Below are 14426 nucleotides of genomic sequence, written 5' to 3'. Positions count from 1 at the left end.
ATATGGAATAGAATAAAGTAGAATATGGAATAGAATAGAATAGAGTAGAGTAGAATATGGAATAGAGTAGAGTGTAGAGTAGAATATGGAATGGAATAGAATAGAGTAGAGTAGAATATGAATAGAATAGAGTAGTGTAGAGTAGAGTAGAGTAGAGTAGAGTAAAATATGGGAATAGAATAAAGTAGAATATGGAATAGAATAGAATAGAGTAGAGTAGAATATGGAATAGAGTAGAGTGTAGAGTAGAATATGGAATGGAATAGAATAGAGTAGAATATGAATAGAATAGAGTAGAGTAGAGTAGAATATGGAATAGAGTAGAGTGTAGAGTAGAATATGGAATGGAATAGAATAGAGTAGAATATGAATAGAGTAGAGTAGAGTACAATATGGAATAGAGTAGAGTAGAGTGTAGAGTAGAGTAGAATATGGAATGGAATAGAATAGAGTACAGTAGAGTAGAATATGAATAGAGTAGAGTAAAATATGGGAATAAAATAGAGTAGAATATGGAATAGGGTAGAGTAGAGTGTAGAGTAGAATATGGAATGGAATAGAATAGAGTAGAGTAGAATATGAATAGAATAGAGTAGTGTAGAGTAGAGTAGAATATGGAATAGAATAAAGTAGAATATGGAATAGAATAGAATACAGTAGAGTAGAATATGGAATAGAGTAGAGTAGAGTGTAGAGTAGAATATGGAATGGAATAGAATAGAGTAGAATATGAATAGAATAGAGTAGAGTAGAGTAGAATATGAAATATAGAGTAGAGTGTAGAGTAGAGTAGAATATGGAATGGAATAGAATAGAGTAGAGTAGAATATGAATAGAGTAGAGTAAAATATGGGAATAGAATAGAGTAGAATATGGAATAGAATAGAGTAGAGTAGAATATGAATAGAATAGAGTAGCGTAGAGTAGAGTAGAATATGGAATAGAGTAGAGTAGAGTGTAGAGTAGAATATGGAATGGAATAGAATAGAGTAGAGTAGAATATGGAATAGAGTAGAATGGAGTAGAATAGAGTGGAGTAGAATAGAATATGGAATAGAATAAAATAGAATACAGTAGAGTAGAGTTGAGTAGAGTGTAGAGTAGAATCTGGAATAGAATAGAATAGAAGTTTTATTGGCCAAGTGTGGTGGGACACACAAGCAATTTGCCTTTGATGCATATTTTATTAACTTCTAATGCACTATTCTATGACTTCATTGTTGGAAGCCATCCTGAGTCCCATGGGATTGGGCGGTATATGAGTCAAATAAATTAATTAAACTTAAATTAAACTATGAGCTGGCAGAGCCATCACAGCAAGTCAGCCAACAGGAATTAGAAACAGGATCTGTTGTGACCCATGTGAGATGGCTTGGAGCCTGGACTTGGCTTAACTTCACTAGGGTGTGTGTGTGTGTGTGTGTGTGCAAGCCTATAAAAAACTGATTAAGAAGTAAAGAGAAACTAATATAGAAGATTACTGAGCTCTCATCAGCTAGCCATACCCTTCTAGGATTGGAACTTGGGCTGTTTGCCTTGTTAGGCAAGGCTTTTTACCCACTAAGCCATAAGTTCTCCTCCCTTATGTTGTGATTCCGTCTGAGGCCCCTCAGGGAACGGCTGATCCTCTGCCGGCTTCCTGCTCAGAGGGGGAGGATGAGGAACAGGAGGTTCAGGCAGACGGGGAGGAGGAATCTCAGGCTGAGGGAGAGGGAGGACAGCCAAAGTCCCCCGAGAGGGAGCTCTCCCCAGCAAGCAGCCTGGATTCCTTAGATGAAAATGCACAAGCAATCATCGATCTCCGGCAGAGAAGAGCAACACAACGAAGGGGACAATTAGCCAGGTACTTTCAGCACTAAAGAGGCAAACGCTGGGTTTGGGTGTGGTGCTCTCTGGAAAGGCTGAAAAGGCAGACCCACCCTTCCTGGCTTGTGGAGTATTATCTTTGGGAGTCCTGGGACCTGGCTGTGATCTTTGGCGTCTTGGAATTCTGGTTTGTGACTTTGAATACTGAAACCTTGGGGGGAAAAGGTGTGGGTCTTATTCTCTACAGTGGTGGGTGTGCCAGCAAGAAGGCTGCTGTATTGTCTGGCCATCAGGACTCTGCTGTGAAGTCTCATAGCCTGCCTGTTGGGAAGAACAGGTTTTTCTCTGTGTTTATTTTTCAAACTATAAAGTGCTTTTGCTTTTACCAGCATGCCTGGCTGCTTTTTCCAGTTGGTGTTGAAGTCTGGGGCCACCCAGACAGAACACCTTATCAGCTGAACCAGGGGAAAGATTAAAGGTTTTTCTGTATACCCAAACATATGCTCCCTGCCATATTTGCATATATATATATTCATAGATTTTCATGGGTATAGGTATGCAAACCCATTAGGAAAGAAATAAAAGCTCGGAATTTGGGTGGGAGGAGGAGGAGGAAGAAGGGGAGGACAGTTGCTGCCGACGGAAGAAGAGGAGGTGAGGGGAATCAAATAAATCCAAAACTTTAAGCAGTGTTCCCTCTAATTTTTTTGGGGGGTGGGCGGAAAAGTATAGTGTCTGAGCGGCAGTCCCTTTGGAACTGGGTGGCACAGAAATAAATAAATAAGTAAACAAACAAACAAACAAGCAAACAAATAAAAAACCCACCCTGTTTTGCCGCAGAGAATTTCAAAATAAAATACTGTACTGTGTGTCTATAACAGTGAGCTCATAATAGGGCAACTCTATCAATATCAAAAGGCCACTTAAATAGTTGAGCTAGTTTCAAACTAGATTTTGATTTTCTTTCTCTCTTCCTTACTCCCATTCTTTTTCTTTCTCTTTTCCTTCCTCTCTTTTTTCTATCTGTTTCTCTCTCTCCCTCTCTCTCTCCTTCCCTCTCACTCTTTCCCTCTCGGCTTCTGGGCAGGTTTGGAAAACTCTGAGTTGATGATGATTTTTAAGTGAGCGATTGCTCACTGCTCAGCTTAGAGGGAACTATGACTTTAAGGCTTAACAAAAAAAAAGAGGGACTCTGAGGCAGTGAGGAGGAGCACACGCCCCCCATACACCTGGCGCGAGGCTGCCTCCCATACACTGTGCCAGAGAGAGACACCCATTCCTTTGACCGAAAGGCAGCTGCTGTTGCTGCTGCTGCCTGCTTCCTCTTCCTTCCCATTCTGAAGGGTTCCCCTCTCGCCTCACTTGCTTGCTTTGTAGCCGGCACCTTTCCTTCACTGTGGTGACTCCTCTGTTTGGCTGAAGCCGAGTTAATTTGGCCAGGGCGAAGTGCCCCCTTTTGTCTTTCCGCGCCCAGATGCTCCGGGAGGCAACCACGCGCCGGGTGTGTGGGAGGTAGCGCAAGGGAGTCACCACAGCGAAGTGCTTTATTCCCTCTCCAAGTGCCCAGAGAAAGGAAAATGCTCCGTTCTCTCTGGGCTGCCCAGAGCAAAGGGAGCATTTCTTTTCTCTGGGCGCTGGCAGAGATTTATTCTCTCTCCAAGTGACCAGAGAAAGGAAAATGCTCCGTTCTCTCTGGGCTGCCCAGAGCAAAGGGAGCATTTCTTTTCTCTGGGCGCTGGCAGAGATTTATTCTCTCTCCAAGTGACCAGAGAAAGGAAAATGCTCCGTTCTCTCTGGGCTGCCCAGAGCAAAGGGAGCATTTCTTTTCTCTGGGCGCTGGCAGAGATTTATTCTCTCTCTAAGTGTCCAGAGAAAGGAAAATGCTCCGTTCTCTCTGGGCTGCCCAGAGCAAAGGGAGCATTTCTTTTCTCTGGGCGCTGGCAGAGATTTATTCTCTCTCCAAGTGCCCAGAGAAAGGAAAATGCTCCGTTCTCTCTGGGCTGCCCAGAGCAAAGGGAGCATTTCTTTTCTCTGGGCGCTGGCAGAGATTTATTCTCTCTCTAAGTGTCCAGAGAAAGGAAAATGCTTCGTTCGCTCTGGACTGCCAAAGCCTCCTTACGCACCACCGAAAGGCTCCTCTGGCAGCCCAGAAAAGCCCGAGATGGCCGGGATTAAAGGGGGAATGACAGGAAACTGAGCGGGTCTTTGTGCTGCTCTCAAATTTCCTGGGAAATTTTTCCAGGCTCGGGTTCTTAAGTAGAAAATGGTTCTTAAGAAGATGCAAAAAAATTTGAACACCGGGTTCTTATCTAGAAAAGTTCTTAAGTAGAAGTGTTCTTAGGTAGAGGTACCACTGTGTGTGTGTTTGTGTATGTTTTCACAGATTTTCATGGGTATATGTACGTAGATTTTTGTGAGTTCGGGTTTTTTCCCCATGGAATATTTTGAGTGATATACACACTGCTCAAAAAAAAAGGGAACACTTAAACAACACAATATAACTCCAAGTAGATCAAACTTCTGTGAAATCAAACTGCCCCCTTAGGAAGCAACCCTAATTGACAATCAGTTTCACATGCCATTGTGCGCATTCCACTTTGTACAGAACAAAGGATTCAATGAGAATATTTCATTCATTCAGATCTAGGATGTGTTCTTTGAGTGTTCCCTTTATTTTTTTTTGAGCAGTATGTATATTCTACTAATATAGATCTATTTCAAGCTATTTTGCTCTCATCAGCTAGCCATACCCTTACCGGGATTTGAACCTGGGCAGTCTCCCTGTAAGGCAATAGTTATTTAGTTATTTATTTATTTTATTTATTAATCAAATTTGTATGCCGCCCCTCTCCGTAGACTCGGGGCAGCTAACAACAGTAATAAAACAATATAAACAAATCTAATATTTAAGTTAATTTAAAAAGAAACCCCAATTTAAGAAACCAATCATACATACAGACATACCATGCATAATTTTTTTATAAGCCTAGGGGGAAGGGAAAGTCTCAATTCCCCCATGCCTGACAACAGAGGTGGGTTTTAAGGAGCTTACGAAAGGCAAGGAGGCTGGGGGCAACCCTGATATCTGGGGGGAGTTGGTTCCAGAGGGCTGGGGCTGCCACAGAGAAGGCTCTTCTCCTGGGTCCCGCCAAACGGCATTGTTTAGTCGACGGGACCTGGAGAAGGCCAACTCTGTGGGACCAACTGGTCGCTGGGATTCGTGCGGCAGAAGGCGGTCCCGGAGGTATTCTGGTCCGATGCCATGAAGGGCTTTATAGGTCATAACCAACACTTTGAATTGTGACTGGAAACTGATCGACAACCAATGCAGACTGCGGAGTGTTGGTGTGACATGGGCGTATTTAGGAAGGCCCATGATAGCTCTTGCAGCTGCATTCTGCACGATCTGAAGTTTCCAAACACTCTTCAAAGGTAGCCCCAAGTAGAGAGCATTACAGTAGTCGAGCCTCGAGGTGATGAGGGCATGAGTGACTGTGAGCAGTGACTCCCGCTCCAAATAGGGCCGCAACTGGTGCACCAGGCGAACCTGGGCAAACGCCCCCCTCGCCACAGCTGAAAGATGTTTCTCTAATGTGAGCTGTGGATCGAGGAGGACGCCCAAGTTGTGGACCCTCTCTGAGGAGGTCAGTGATTCCCCCCCCCCAGGGTAATGGACGGACAGATAGGATTATCCTTGGGAGGCAAAACCTCCCAAGTAGTTATATACTACTATAGCTTCTGTTATTTCTGTTTCTACTTCTGCTTCTTGCAAGAGCTGCAGGGGTATTTATATACATGCATCCTGTTTTATATTATTGTATATAAACAATTTTATATTTGAATCCTGCTGAGTTATTGCCTTGCGTGCTGGTTGGATTGCTGCTGTAGCCACGGTTTTAACGTGACAATTCAAGTCGGAAATGGCAGCAGCTGTGAAGGTATTTGCCACCATTTCTTCCAAAAGAGCTATTGGGAACGATATTCGCATAAATGCTTATTTATATCACCTGTTTGGGACTTCCTCTCAACCCCAACCTCACGACGGGCGGCTAGGACTCCTTGTGGCCCCCTTTCCCACCTGTCAGAATGAGCCGGGCGGTTTGGAAGAGCTGCTCGTCATCCCAGGTGGGGTGTTCCTGCTTCAGGAGGTCACAAACCCGGTTATGCTCCCGCAGCCAGAGGGTGGCATACATCAGGAGGCCTGGAAGAAGCCCGAAGACCTCCTGACCCATGGCGAACCTCTGCTCCGGAGGGATGCCTTCAGGGTAGATCATGTGCACGCCGGCTTCCTTCACTGTTGGGGGGTACATCTCCCCCTTCATCAGCTGTTGGGGGGGAGAGAAGAGCCAAGGATCACAATTAGGAGAATAGCCAAACTTACTTACTTACTTATTTACTTGCTTGCTTGCTTGCTTACTTACTTACTTACTTACTTACTTACTTACTTACTTACTTACTTACTTACTTACTTACTTACTTACTTACTTACTTACTTACTTACTTACTTTCTGTATGTATGTATGTATGTATGTATGTATGTATGTATGTATGTATGTATGCATTTATTTATTTACTTGCTTGCTTGCTTACTTACTTTCTTTCTTTCTTTCTTTCTTTCTTTCTGTATGTATGTATGTATGTATGTATGTATGTATGTATGTATGCATTTATTTATTTACTTACTTACTTGCTTGCTTGCTTGCTTGCTTGCTTGCTTGCTTACTTACTTACTTACTTACTTACTTACTTACTTACTTACTTACTTTCTGTATGTATGTATGTATGTATGTATGTATGTATGTATGTATGTATGTATGTATGTATGCATTTATTTATTTACTTGCTTGCTTGCTTGCTTACTTACTTACTTACTTTCTTTCTTTCTTTCTTTCTGTATGTATGTATGTATGTATGTATGTATGTATGTATGTATGTATTTATGTATGTATGTATGCATTTATTTATTTATTTACTTACTTGCTTGCTTGCTTGCTTGCTTGCTTGCTTGCTTGCTTGCTTGCTTGCTTGCTTGCTTGCTTGCTTGCTTACTTACTTACTTACTTACTTACTTACTTACTTACTTACTTACTTACTTACTTATTAGATTTGTATGCCGCCCCTCTCTGTAGACTCGGGGCGGCTCACAACAATAACAAAGACAATTTAAGAACAAATCTAATAATTTAAAAAACACTAAAAAGCAAACATACACACAAACATACCATGTATAAACTGTATAGGCCCGGGGGTGATGTCTCAGTTCTCCCAAGCCTGACGGCAGAGATGGGTCTTAAGAACTTTACGAAAGGCAAGGAAGCTGGGGGCAGTTCTAATCTCCAGGGGGAGCTGGTTCCAGAGGGTCGGGGCCGCCACAGAGAAGGCTCTTCCCCTGGGTCCCGCCAAACGACATTGTTTAGTCGACGGGACCCGGAGAAGGCCAACTCTGTGGGACCTAACCGGTCACTGGGATTCGTGCGGCAGAAGGCGGTCCTGGATATATTCTGGTCCGATGCCATGAAGGGCTTTATAGGTCCTAACCAATACTTTGAATTGTGACCGGAAACTGATCGGCAACCAATGCAGACTGCGGAGTGTTGGTGTAACATGGGCATACCTGGGAAAACCCATGATTGCTCTCGCAGCTGCATTCTGCATGATCTGAAGTTTCCGAACACTTTTCAAAGGCAGCCCCACGTAGAGAGCATTACAGTAGTCGAACCTCGAGGTGATGAGGGCATGAGTGACTTGGATCTTGGATTTTGTTCTGACCAGCTAGATCAATTATAGAAATGTAGAAACATAGAAGATTGAGGAGGTTTTTTTGTTCAACTTTCTGACCTGATATTTCAGCTTCCCATCCTTGAAGAGGCGTAGCTGATGTTGGCGTTCCAAGTTGTCTCCGTAGATGTGGCCAAGATCCACCTGCAGGGAAGAGCCAATATAACATAGGAGTCATTTCTTGATCTCTTTTGTGTCTATACAAGTGTGTGTGTTTGTGTGTGTGTGTGTGTGTGTGTGAGAGAGAGAGAGAGAGCATTCAGCAACAGCAATAGCATTTAGACTTATATACCACCTCAATGTTTTTACAGCCCTCTCCAAGCAGTTGACAGAATCAGCATATTGCCTCCAACAATCTGGGTCCTCCTTTGACCCACCTGGAAGGATGGAAGGCTGAGTCAACCTTGAGCTGGTGGTGAGATTTGAACTGCTGAACCACAGCTGGCAATTAGCTGAAGTAGCCTGCCGTGCTGCACTCTAACCACTGCGCCACCCCAGCTCTTAAAATTCAGTCATCTAAATTTAGATTCAGTAATCTAAAAAGTTTGAAAACTTAAAAGGGAGCGGAGAGAGAATCAAACCATAGCCACAATATAAAAAATATGTCGAGACTTTAGAAAGTGTGCAGAGAAGAGCAACAAAGATGATTAGGGGACTGGAGGATAAAACATATGAAGAACCATTACAGGAACTCGGTAAATATTTAGTCCAAAGGAAAGAAGGACCAGGGGAGACATGATAGCAGTCTTCCGATATCTCAGGGGTTGCCACAAAGAAGAAGGAGTCAAGCTATTCTCCAAAGCACCTGAGGGTAGAACAGGAAGCAACGGGTGGAAACTAAACAAGGAGAGAAGCAGCTTAGAACTAAGGAGAAATTTCCTGACAGTGAGAACAATTAATCCGTGGAAGAGCTTGCCTCCAGAAGTTGTGAATGCTCCAACAGTGGAAGTTTTTAAGAAGATGTTGGATAATAATTTGTGGAAGTAGTGTAGGGTTTCCTGCCTAAGCAGGGGATTGGACTAGAAGACCTCCAAGGTCCCTTCCAACTCTGTTGTTGTTGTTGTTATTATTATTACTACTACTGATGATGTTGTTGTTATTATTACTACTACTGTTGTTGTTATTTGTTCTGTCTGGGTGCCCCCAGACTTCAACACCAACTGGAAAAAGCAGCCAGACACGCTGGTAAAAGCAAAAGCACTTTATAGTTTGAAAAATAAACACAGAGAAAAACCTGTTCTTCCCAACAGGCAGGCTATGAGGCTTCACAGCAAAGTCCTGACGGCCAGACAATACAGCAGACTTCTTGCTGGCACACACACCACTGTAGAGAATAAGCCCCCCCGCCTTTTCCCCCAAGGTTTCAGCCTTCAAGGCCACAAGCCAGAATCAGAGACGCCAAAGATCACAGCCAGGTCCCAGGACTCCCAAAGATACTACTCCACAATACAGGAAGGGTGGGTCTGCCTTTTCAGCCTTTCTGGGGAGAACCACACCCAAACCCAGCTGTTACCCATTTAGGACTGGAAGTACCTGGCTAATTGTCCCCTTCGTTGTTCTGCTCTTCTCTGCCTGTGATCGAAGATGGCTTGAGCATTTTCATCTAAGGACTCCAGGCTGCTTGCTGGGGAGAGCTCCACCCCGGGGGATTCTGGCTGTTCTCCCTCTCCCTCGGCCTGATATTCCTCCTCCCCGTCTGCCTGAACCTCCTGTTCCTCATCCTCCCCCTCTGAGCAGGGAGCCGGCAGAGGTTCAGCCGTTCCCTGAGGAGCCTCAGACGGAATCACAACATTATTATTATTGTTATTATTGTTATTATTGTTATTATTATTATTATTATTATTTTATTCACAACAAAACAGTAATGCACAGCAAACAAGATTTATATGCTGGATTTCATATCACAATATCATAAGTCGAACACTTCCCAAGCATCTAGGACTGTGTGATGTACTGTATTTTCGTATGATGCACGCAGATCCAAGTACGGTGGCCTTTTGCAACCGACAGATTGTGGTTTTGCCAATGTCTATTGTTTTCAAATGCCGGCTGAGGTTTTTGGCACAGCACCCAGTATGCCGATTACCACTGGGACTGCCTGTACTGGTCGTTGTACTGTAGTTTGATTTTAAGATCATGATATCATCTAGGTTTTTCTTGGTATTATCATTATCATTATCATTATCATTATCATTATCATTATCATTATCATTATCATTATCATTATCATTATCATTATCATTATTATGTCAGTACAACACAGCAAACGAGATCACTATGCTGGATTTCGTATTTCATCACCAATTGGGCGCTTCCCAAGCACCTAGGACTGCGTGATGTAGTGGCGAATTATGTTTGCCGATCCCAGTAAAGCGGCCTTTTGCAATTGACAGATGGAGATTTTGTCCGATGGTTTTCAAATGTCCGCTGAGATCCTTTGGTACTGCGCCCAGCGTGCCAAGGACCACTGGGACCACATTCAAGGGCTTATGCCAGAATCATTGCAGCTTGATTTTTAGATCTTCGTATTTCACTAATTTCTCTAGCTGCTTCTCCTCAATTCTGCTGTCCCCTGGGATTGCAATGTCGATGATCCATTCTTTTTCTCCACGATCACAATGTCTGGTGTGTTATGCTTCAGAATTCGGAATTCCCACAGTAGTTTTGCTTGCTCGTTTTCAACCACTTTTTCGGGCTTACGATCCCACCAGTTCTTTGCCACTGGTAAATGGTAGTTCAGGCACAAGTTCCAGTGGATCATCTGTGCCACAGCATCATGTCTATGCTTGTAGTCAGTCTGTGCGATCTTTTTCCAGCAGCTGAGTATGTGATCGATTGTTTCATCTGTTTCTTTACAGAGTCTGCACTTTGGATCGTCGGTTGATTTTTCAATTTGACGGCATTTGTTCTAATGGCCTGTTCTTGTGCCGCCAGTATTAGTCCTTCTGTCTCCTTTTTGAGTGTTCCACTTGTAAGCCATGACCAGGTCTTTTCCTTATCCACTTTGCCTTCAATCTTCTCCAAGAACTGACCATGCAATGCTTTGTTCCGCCAACTGTCCATATGACATTGAGTTACATTTTTTCTGTACTGGTCCTTAGTTTGCTTCACCTTGAGAAGCTTCCTATTGTTGACCTCCATCAACGCTGACTCTAATAATAATAATAATAATAATAATAATAATAATAATAATAATAATAATAATAATATCCTACCCTTATCCCCAGCTGCTCTTTGCTGGTTTACTGTCCAGGTTTGCGCTCAGACTTTTTGGGCGATCATTTCCTGAAGGTGTGTTTCTGATAAAAGCTTTCACAAGATACACAAGAAGGGCAGATTGTGCGTGTTAATCTGTTTAATCGGGTGTGGGAAGAAGATAATATATATATATATTTTTATCCACACCATTTAGTCCTCGTTTCCTTTCAAGAGCAGCTAGTGGACTAAGCCAAGCCCCCCCCCAAATTCTGCCCGAGAAATGTTGGGGACCCCAGAATCAATTCCAGATCTGCCCTTCCCAGGAGTTCCCCCGCTTTTCTCCTCACCCCGTGTCCCAGAGCCCTGGTGAAGCCCCGGCCCATCTTGCCAAAGGTCTTGAAGAACTGGTGGGTGAAATGTTGGGCGAAGAATGCAAACATCAGGTTGGTCCTTTGAGGGTCCGGGTGGAAAGTCTGGCGCAGCAGAAGTTCTTCCGCCACCAGTTCGGCTGCAGGCAACTCCAGAGGTCCTGTGGGGCAGAGAGGAGAGCCCTGAGCGAGCGTGGTCTCCTCAGCCCCCTCCTCTTCCTCCTCCCTCTCCTCCTCTTTCTCCTCCTTTCCTCCCCCGTCCTTCTCCCTCTCCTCCTCCCCTCCCATTCCCCCCTTCTCTTCATCTCCTCCTCCTCTTCTTCTTCCTTCACTCCATCTCCCTGTCTCCCTCCTCCTCCTCCCTCTCCTCTTTCCCTCCTCCCTTTCCTCATCTCCTCCGCTCCCTCTCCTCCTCTTTCTCTTCCTCCTCCTTCTCTACCCCTAATCCCTCCCTCCCCTTTCCCTCCTCCCTCTCCTCCTCCCCTCCCTCTCCCTCCTCCCCTCCCTCTCCCCCCTCTTATTCCTCCACCCCCTCTCCTCCTCTTCATCTTCTCCTCCTTCTTCCTTCACTCCATCTCCCTGTCTCCCTCCTCCTCCTCCCTCTCCTCTCTCCCTCCTCCCTCTCTCATCTTTCTCTTCCTCATCTTTTTCCTCGCCGTCCTCCTCCTTCTCCTCTTTCCCTCCTCCCTCTCTCATCCCCTCCCTCTCCCCCTCCCCCTCTTCATCTCCTCCTCTTCTTCCTTCACCTCCATCTTCTTGTCGCCCTTTCCCTCCTCCCTTTCCTCTTTCCCTCCTCCCTCTCTCCCCCTCCCCTCCCTCTCCCCTCCCTTTCTTCATCTCCTCCTCCTCTTCTTCCTTCACCTCCATCTTCTTGTCGCCCCCCCTCCTCCCTCTCCTCTTTCCCCCCTCCCTCTCCTCCTCTTCTTCCTTCACCTCCATCTTCTTGTCACTCTCCTCCTCCTCCTCCCCTCTTCTTCCTCCCCTTCTCCTCCCTCCTCTACTACCCCCTCCCCTCTCCCTCTCCTTCTTTCTTTCCCCCAACATTTTTTCTCCACATTCAACATGCAACTTGATATATCTTCAATACACAAGATACATATATCATTATTCAAATACAATAAACTAGATCACATTCCAAGTTAGCTTTATATTGTTTCGTCTGCATCCAACTTTCTTCTCCCCACTTCCTTCTTTCTAGCAAAGGCGGCTGTTCTGCCTCTACTCCCTACTTTCTTACTCCCTCCTTCTACTCCTCCTCTACTCCTCCCTCCTCCTCCTTCCCCTCCTCTTTCCTCTTCTACTCCCCTTCAGCCTCCTCCTCCATACCTTCTCTCTCTTCCCCTCCCCCTCCAACTCCTCTTCTCCTCCCCTCCCTCGCCCTCTCCCCTCCCCTCCCTTCATCTACTCCCCTCTTCTTCCCCTCCCTCTCTTCCCTCTTCCTCCCTCTCTCTCCTCCTTCTTACCTTCCTTCTCTTCCCCTCCTCCTGCACCATTCCTCCTTTTCCCTCTTCTCCTGCCTCCCTTACTCCCCAACTTCCTCCTCCTACTCCTCCTGACATAAAGCAGAGCCAGGCATCTGGGCAAGGGCTCTTTCTGCCTCCTGCAGTACCTTTCACCCCCATCGGCCTGGGGCAGTTGGGGGGCAGCGGCGGGAGGATGCGGGTGAAGTAGCTGAGGTTGCTGTAGGATTCCCAGTTCAGGTAGCCGTAGTTGCCGCTGAAGGTGGGGGGGCTGGGGATCAGGTTGGCACGAGCTGCAGGGCAACAGGCAGGAGAAACGGGGGGGGGGGAGAAGAGATTTTGGAGAAGGTCCTGGAGGGGGCGCTGTCCCAGGACTATAGCATTTAGCATTTAGACTTAAATGCCGCTTCACAGTGCTTGACAGCCCTCTCTAAGCGTTTTACAGAATTAGCCTCTTGCCCCCAACAATCTGGGTCCTCATTTGACCCACCGAGGAAGGATGGAAGGCTGAGTCAACCCTGAGCCTGGAGAGATACGAACTGCTGAACTACAGCGAGCAGTTTAAGATGAAGTAGCCTGCAGTGCTGCATTCTAACCACTATGCCACCACAGCAGATAGAAAGATGGATGGATGGATAGATAGATAGATAGATAGATAGATAGATAGATAGATAGATATAGATAGAATGATAGATAGATAGATAGATAGATAGAGATAGATAGATAGATACAATGACAGAATGATAGATAGATACAATGATAGAATGATAGATAGATACAATGATAGATAGAATGATAGATAGATACAATGATAGAATGATAGATAGATAGATAGAATGATAGATAGATAGAATGATAGAATGATAGATAGATACAATGATAGAATGATAGATAGATAGAATGATAGAATGATAGATAGATACAATGATAGATAGAATGATAGAATGATAGATAGATACAATGATAGATAGATAGAATGATAGAATGATAGATAGATACAATGATAGAATGATAGATAGATAGAATGATAGATAGATACAATGATAGAATGATAGATAGATACAACGATACAATGATAGATACAATGATACAATGATAGAATGATAGATAGATACAATGATAGATAGATAGAATGATAGAATGATAGATAGATACAATGATAGAATGATAGAATGTTAGATACAATGATAGAATGATAGATAGATAGAATGATAGAATGATAGATAGATACAATGATAGAATGATAGATAGATAGAATGATAGATAGATGCAATGATAGAATGATAGAATGATAGATAGATAGAATGATAGAATGATAGATAGATAGAATGATAGAATGATAGAATGATAGATAGATACAATGATAGAATGATAGATAGATACAATGATAGAATGATAGATAGATACAATCATAGAATGATAGATAGATACAATGATAGAACGATAGATAGATACAATGATAGATAGAGAGATAGATAGATAGATACAATGATAGATAGATACAATGATAGAATGATAGATAGATAGATAGATAGATAGATAGATAGATAGATAGAAAGAATGATAGATAGACAGACAGACAGACAGACAGACAGACAGACAGACAGTCTGGGTCCTCATGATACTGAATTTGGAAGGATGGAAGGCTGAGTCAACCTTGAGCCTACCAAGATTCGATATGCCAAACTGCTAGCAGCTGGCAATCAGCAGAAGTAGCTTGCAGTCCTGCACACTCTAACCACTGCACTACCAAGACTGGCAGCTGGGGGAGCCGTCTGGGCCCAAATCCAACAGGACAGGGAGCCTTTCCGAACAT

The 14426-nt window shown here is 44.1% G+C and overlaps 1 protein-coding gene across 1 annotated transcript in view; it reads right to left on the bottom strand.

Annotated features, from left to right (window-relative positions):
* PTGS1 (prostaglandin-endoperoxide synthase 1) overlaps positions 1-14426 on the bottom strand; it is a 46944-nt gene that overhangs the window by 11842 nt on the left and 20676 nt on the right. Inside the window, exons 5-8 of the mRNA XM_070759606.1 lie at positions 12760-12903; positions 11130-11311; positions 7645-7728; positions 5885-6131 (exon numbers count right to left, since the gene is read on the bottom strand). Of these exons, the coding sequence (XP_070615707.1) occupies positions 5885-6131; positions 7645-7728; positions 11130-11311; positions 12760-12903 (657 nt within the window). The remainder of the gene's footprint in view (positions 1-5884; positions 6132-7644; positions 7729-11129; positions 11312-12759; positions 12904-14426) is intronic.

This window comes from Erythrolamprus reginae, chromosome 8 (genome assembly GCF_031021105.1).
Source record: "Erythrolamprus reginae isolate rEryReg1 chromosome 8, rEryReg1.hap1, whole genome shotgun sequence".
Taxonomy (NCBI): Eukaryota; Metazoa; Chordata; class Lepidosauria; order Squamata; family Dipsadidae; genus Erythrolamprus; species Erythrolamprus reginae.
Note: the sequence above shows the minus strand (reverse complement) of the source record. Positions and strands in the feature narration are given on the sequence as shown.